Genomic DNA, 7,466 nt, shown 5'->3' on the forward strand with positions numbered 1-7,466 from the left:
TATTTTGGGGGTGGGGGGACGCTGGGCTTCTTCCCGGCCTGGGGTCCAGCGCCGACCGCGTCCGCCTCAGGCTGGGGGTCTGACTCGGCCTCTCGTCCCCGCAGGCGGCAAGGGCACGGGCGGCTGGGAGGGCGGCATCCGCGTGCCTGGCATCTTCCGCTGGCCCCGCGTGCTGCCCCCCGGCCGCGAGGTGTCCGCGCCCACCAGCCTCATGGACCTGCTGCCCACCCTGGTGCGGCTGGCCGGGGGGCAGCTGCCCCAGGACAGGTAGGGACGCGCGTGGGAGAGAGACCCTGGCCCCGCCACCTGTCCCTGCCTTCCTCTCCGCTTTCCCAGGCTTTCATTCTGTCCCTCCATCCTTCTTTCTCTTTCTTCTCCCTTCTTGTTTTCCTTGCTCCCTTCTCTTCCTTCTCTTCCTTCCTTCCTTCCTTCCTTCCTTCCTTCCTTCCTTCCTTCCTTCCTTCCTTCCTTCCTTCCTGCCTTCCTTCCTTTCTTCCTTCGCTCCCTCCCTCTCTTCCTTCTCTCCTCCCTTCTTTCCGTCCTTCCCTCCCTCCCTCCATCCCTTCCTTCTCTCCTTCCTCCCTTCTCTTCTTTCCCTCTCTCCTTCCTTCCATCCCTCCCTTCCTTCCCTTCCTTACTCCTTCCCTCCCTCCCTCCATCCCTTCCTTCTTTCCTTCCTTCTTTCCTCCCTCCCTCCCTCTCTCCCTTCCTTCCCTTCCTTCCTTCCTTCCTTCCCTTTCTTCCTTCCTCCCTCCCTCCCTTCCCTCCCTACCTCCTTCTGTCCTTCCTTCCCTCCCTCCCTTTCTTCTTTCCTTCCTTCTTTCCTTCCTTCCTTCCTTCCTTCCTTCCTTCCTTCCTTCCTTCCTTCCTTCCTTCCTTCCTTCCTTCCTGCCTTCCTTCCTGCCTTCCTTCCTTGCTGTCCTATGGGAGAGCAGAATCCACCTATCCATTCCTAGCTCTCCTCTCTCTCTTACTTCCTTTCTCTCTCTAGCTCACTTTTTTCTTTCTCTCCTTTTATTTCTATTCTTTCCTCTTGCTCTTTCCTTTCTTTCACTCTTTCTATTTCCCTTCCTTCTTCCTAATTCTCTTTAATTTTCTTCTTTCTTTCGTTCTTTCATGTTTCTTCTTTCATTTCTTTGTCTCTTTCCCTTCCTTCCTTTTCCCTTCCTTCTCTCCTTTCTTCTTCCTTCCTTCCTTTCTCTTTCCTCATTTTCTTTCTTGTTTATTCTTTCATTCTTTCTCCTTTCTTTTTCATACTATTTGTTCTTTTATTCTTTCTCTCCCTTCCTTCCTTCTTCCTTCTTTATTTTCTCCGTCCTTTTTTCTCTTTCCTTTCATTTTCTCTTTCCCATTCTTTCATTCTTTCTCTCTCCCTTCCTCGTTTTCTTCTCTATCCCTTCCTTTTTTCCTTCCTTCCATCTTTCCTTCCTCTCTCTCATTGGCTTGCCTCCTTCTTTCTCTCCGTTCCTTTCCTATCTTTCTCCTCTCTCTTTGCTGACACTCCTTCCCCTTCTCCCTTCACCATTCTGGGTGTGACACCCCCGTGAGGGTGGTCAGCTGTGGAGAATGCAGGTGCTTGATGGGGGAGGGGGAGGTGGTCACAGGTGAGGTGAGACATGGGTGGGACATGGGGTCTAGCACAGACACTTTCTGGACACAGTGTCCAGTCTCATATGCCGTATTTAACTGTTTAATCCACCAGTCGTTTTTCTGTCCACCTGAGTGTCTGCCAGTCGGCCTCTATTAGTCTACCTGGGGGCTACCCATCTTCCTGTGTATCCATCTTGCTAGGCATCCCTGGGTCCACCCACCTGTCTGTGTTTATAGATCAGTCGCTCTGTGGATCTCTTAACCTACCTACGTAGTAACCTAACTGTTGACCGACTATTAATTAGTCCATCAATCTGTCTAGACCGTCCATATCTATCTGATTCGATGTAGGGACCAATGTATTGATTCACTTATCTATTACTCTGTCGACACACCTACTCTCTGTGATTCAACGCACCCTTCAATCTACCAACCAGTTCATTTATCTATTATTCAGTCCACACATCTACTATCTACTGATTCAATGCATCCGTCAACCTACCAACCAATTAATTTATCTACTATCCAGTCCACACACCTGTTATCTACCTGATTTCAATGTATCCTTGAAACTACCAGCCAGTCAGTTTACCTATTACTCTGTCTACACACCTACTATCTACCTGATTTAATGCATCCTTCAGTCTACCAATCAATTAATTTATCTATGACTCAATCAACACACCTACTATCTACCTGATTCATTGTATCCTTTAATATACCAACCCGTTAATTTATCTATGACTACCAACACACCTACTGTCTACCTGATTCATTGTCTCCTTCAATCTACCAACCAGTTAGTTTATTACTCTATCGACACACCTACTGTCTACCTGATTCAATGTATCCTTCAATCTACCAACCAGTTAATTTATTACTCTATTGACACACCTACTGTCTACCTGATTCATTGTATCCTTCAATCTACCAACCAGTTAATTTACCTATTACTCTGTATACACATCTACTATCTACCTGATTCAATGTATCCTTCAATCTACCAACCAGTTAATTTACCTATTACTCTGTCTACACATCTACTATCTACCTGATTCAATGTATCCTTCAATCTACCAACCAGTTACTTTACCTATTACTGTGTCTACACACCTACTATCTCCCTGATTCAATGTATCCTTCAATCTACCAACCAATTAATTTATCTATTATCCAATCCACACACCTACTATCTACCTGATTCACTGTATCCTTCAATCTACCAACCAACAAATTTATCTGTGACTCAGTCAGCACACCTACTATCTACCTGATTCATTGTATCCTTCAATCTACCAACCCGTTAATTTATTACTCTATCGACACACCTACTGTCTACCTGATTCAATGTATCCTTCAATCTACCAACCAGTCAATTTACCTATTACTCTGTCTACACACCTACTGTCTACCTGATTCAATGTATCCTTCAATCTACCAACCAGTCAATTTACCTATTACTCTGTCTACACACCTACTATCTACCTGATTCACTGTATCCTTTAATCTACCAACCCATTAATTTATCTATGACGCTATCGACACACCTACTGTCTACCTGATTCAATGTATCCTTCAATCTACCAACCAGTTAATTTACCTATTACTCTGTCTACACATCTACTATCTACCTGATTCAATGTATCCTTCAATCTACCAACCAATAAATTTATCTATGACTCAATCAATACACCTACTATCCTATCTGATTCATTGTCTCCTTCAATCTACCAACCAGTTAATTTATCTGTTATCCAATCCACACACCTACTATCTACCTGATTCACTGTATCCTTCAATCTACCAACCAACAAATTTATCTGTGACTCAGTCAGCACACCTACTATCTACCTGATTCATTGTATCCTTCAATCTACCAACCCGTTAATTTATTACTCTATCGACACACCTACTGTCTACCTGATTCAATGTATCCTTCAATCTACCAACCAGTCAATTTACCTATTACTCTGTCTACACACCTACTATCTACCTGATTCAATGTATCCTTCAATCTACCAACCAGTCAATTTACCTATTACTCTGTCTACACACCTACTATCTACCTGATTCAATGTATCCTTCAATCTACCAACCCATTAATTTATCTATGACGCTATCGACACACCTACTGTCTACCTGATTCAATGTATCCTTCAATCTACCAACCAGTTAATTTACCTATTACTCTGTCTACACATCTACTATCTACCTGATTCAATGTATCCTTCAATCTACCAACCAATAAATTTATCTATGACTCAATCAATACACCTACTATCCTACTTGATTCATTGTCTCCTTCAATCTACCAACCAATTAATTTATCTATTATCCAATCCACACACCTACTATCTACCTGATTCATTGTATCCTTCAATCTACCAACCCGTTAATTTATTACTCTATCGACACACCTACTGTCTACCTGATTCAATGTATCCTTCAACCTAACAACCAGTTAATTTATCTGTTACTCTATGGACACACCTACTATCAATGTATCTTTCAATCTACCAACCCATCTACTGACTTAGCTATTCCTCTATCCACACATCTACTACCTATCTACGATTCTATTTACCAATCGGTCTAGCATCCGATCTATTGAACCCGCTGACGTGTAACTCCATCGGGGTAACGACATAGCCGCTTACCCACATATGTAGCTATCAGTGCATTTCTATTCATCTACCTACCTCTATTTTTAATGCCTTTGGTTTTTGTTCGGAGTCACGTCCTACAGTGCTCAGGGCTTACTCCTGGCTCTGTGCTCACTACTGGCGGGGCTCAGGGGACCCTACAGGGTTCTGGGGATCGAACCCGGGTCACCTGCGCGCGAGGCAAGCGCCTTACCTGCCGTGCTGTCTCCTGGACCCCGTATCTCCGTGCCCGCCACTGTGTGTCTGCTCCTGTGCCCACCTGCCCACGTCTCTCTGTGTGCCCCTCACCCCCCGGACAGAGCTGTGGGCTGTGGGCGGTCTCAGCAGAGGGACGAGTGCTGGGCCAAGGCGGGGACTGTGCCTGCTTCCTGCCTGGCTTTCTTTCCGCAGGGTCATTGATGGCCAAGACCTGCTGCCCCTGCTCCTGGGCACGGGTCAGGGTGGACACGAGTTCCTGATGCATTACTGCGAGAACTTACTGCATGCCGTGCGTTGGCACCAGCCGGAAAGTGAGTGCTCTGCCCTGGGGTCCCCGTGCTGACTGCTCTGTGCTCACTGACGCCCCTCTGGTGCGTGTGTGTGCGTGTGTGTGTGTGTGTGTGTGTGTGTGTGTGTGTTTGAGGGGGAGAGGGGGCATTTACTAATAAAATTGTGGAGTATTGTGTTGGGGGGAGATAAACTCACAGCCTCACACCTGCATGGTAGAGCCCCCTCCCCCCATCCTGGACCCACCGTCCCCACCTATATCTCGATCAATCTACCAATCTATTGATTAATTTATCTGTTACTGTACTGACGCACCTACTACCTGCCTATGATTTAATATGTCATTCAATCTACCAACCAATCTGTTAGCTATTATTCTATCAACACACCTACTACCTACCTACGATTCCATGTTATCTTTCAATCTACCCATCTGTTAACTTAGCTATTACTTTACTGACAGATCTACTACCTACCTACAAATCTACCCACCAATCTATTAACTTAGCTATTACTTTATCGACGCACCTATTACCTGCCAACGATTCAGTGTATCTTTCTATCTACCAACCAGTTGATTAGGTATTACCTTATCGACTGACCTATTGCTTACCTATGATTCAATGTATCTTTCAATCTACCAACCAATCTATTAACTTAGCTATTAATTTATTGATGCACCTATTACCTACCTACGATTCAATGTATCTTTCAATCTACCAACCAATCTATTAGCTATAACCTTATCGACTGACCTATTGCTTACCTACGATTCAATGTATCTTTCAATCTACCAACCAATTGATTAGCTATTACTTTATTGATGCACCTACTACCTACCTATGATTCAATGTATCTTTCCAGCTACCAACCAATCGATAACGTATCTATTAGTCTATTGACACCTATTACCTACTTATAATTCAGTGTATTTTTCAATCTACCAACTAGTCTATTAACTTATCTATTAGTTTATCGACATGCCTACTGCCTACCTATGATTCAGTGTTACCTTTCAATCTACCAACCAACCTATTAGCTATTACTTTATCAATGCACCTGCTACCTACCTACGATTCAGTCTATCTTTCTACCAACCAATCGATCAGCTATTTATTGACACACCTACAACCTACCTATGATTCAATGTATCTTTCCAGCTACCAACCAATTGATAACTTATCTATTAGTCTCTTGACACCTATTATTACATACTTATAATTCAATGTTATCTTTCAATCTACCAACCAATCAATTAGCTATTACTTTATTGACAATATCTATTATTCTTTTTTTTTTTTTTTTTTTGCTTTTTGAGTCACACCCAGCGATGCTCAGGGGTTACTCCTGGCTTTGCACTCAGGAATTGCTCCTGGCAGTGCTTGGGGGACCATATGGGATGCCGGGGATCGAACCCAGGTCGGCTGCGTGCAAAGCAAACGCCCTACCCGCTGTGCTATCGCTCCGGCCCAATATCTATTATTCTATTGACACACCTTCTACCTATGATTCAAGGTCATCTTTCAATCTACCAACCAATCTATTAACTTATCTATTACTCTATCGACACACCTAGTATCTACCTACGATTCACACCCGCCTGGTAGACCTGCTTGCATCCTGCATACGCCCTCCCCTCCCCTTCCCAACCCTGCAGCTACTTTTTATTTGGGTCTTGGTCCCTTTTGTTTGTTTTTTCTTTTTTTTCTTTTTGGGTCCCACCCGGCGATGCTCAGGGGCTCCTCCTGGCTCTGCACTCAGGAATGACTCCTAGCGGTGCTCGGGGGGGACCCTATGGGATGCTGGGAATCGAACCCGGGTCGGCAGGGTGCCAGGCCAACGCCCTCCCCGCTGTGGTATGGCCCCAGCCCTCTTTTGTTTATTTTTTTCCTGGGGTCCCACCTTATTCCCACCTCTGCACTCAAGGGACCATGTGGGCTGCCGGGGATTGAACCCGGGCCCCTCATTGGCTAACCCAGCTCCCTCCTTGGTCGCTCGCTTTCCGTGGCAGGGTGGTGGGGATTCGTGCGCTCCGCGACGCATGCGCACCCATGCGCACTTCCACCTGGGCCACACGTCCCAATCTTCGGCAAGAATCTTGGCCCTGCCGAGCCCTGGTTTTAGTGCTCCTCTGGGCTGCCGTGCAGCTGTGGGTGTGAACGCCCCCCCCCCCCTACAGCGCCCCCTCACCCCTTTCCGTCCTTCCCTCTCCCCTCTTGCAGCCGGCGCTGTGTGGAAGGTGCATTACATGACCCCCCGTTTCCACCCCCCGGGCGCGGGTGCCTGCTACGGCCGAGGCGTCTGCCCCTGCTCGGGGCCCGGCGTGACCGAGCACGACCCGCCTCTGCTCTTCAACCTGGTCACCGACCCCGGGGAAGCCCGGCCGCTCAGCGTCCACTCAGAGCCCCTGTTCCTGGAGGTGGTGGCGAGGGTCCGGCGCGCCGTGGAGGAGCACCGGCGGACCCTCCGCCCCGTCCCCCTGCAGCTGGACGCCGGCAACGTCTGGAAACCCTGGCTTCAGCCCTGCTGCGGGCCCTTCCCGCTCTGCTGGTGCGACCACGAGGGGGACGAGCACTGAGCCGAGAGTCCGCGTGGCACCCAGGGGTGACGCCCGGCGCCACATTGAGCCGGCTTGATCAGCGCCACTCGGGGAAAGGGAGAGCAGAGGGTCCCCCAGGGGGGGGCTGAAGCAATTGTTCCGCCACACGGATACGCCACCGGCTCTGA

The 7,466-nt window shown here is 47.3% G+C and overlaps 1 protein-coding gene across 1 annotated transcript in view; it reads left to right on the forward strand.

Moving 5' to 3' along the window:
* LOC101541310 (arylsulfatase L) overlaps window positions 1–7,320 on the forward strand; it is a 41,218-nt gene extending 33,898 nt beyond the window's left edge. Inside the window, 3 exon segments of the mRNA XM_055123635.1 lie at window positions 105–267; window positions 4,644–4,762; window positions 6,962–7,320. Of these exon segments, the coding sequence (XP_054979610.1) occupies window positions 105–267; window positions 4,644–4,762; window positions 6,962–7,317 (638 nt within the window). The 3' untranslated portion in view covers window positions 7,318–7,320.
* The last annotated feature ends 146 nt before the right edge of the window (window positions 7,321–7,466 follow it).

This window comes from Sorex araneus (assembly GCF_027595985.1).
Source record: "Sorex araneus isolate mSorAra2 chromosome X unlocalized genomic scaffold, mSorAra2.pri SUPER_X_unloc_9, whole genome shotgun sequence".
Taxonomy (NCBI): domain Eukaryota; kingdom Metazoa; phylum Chordata; class Mammalia; order Eulipotyphla; family Soricidae; genus Sorex; species Sorex araneus.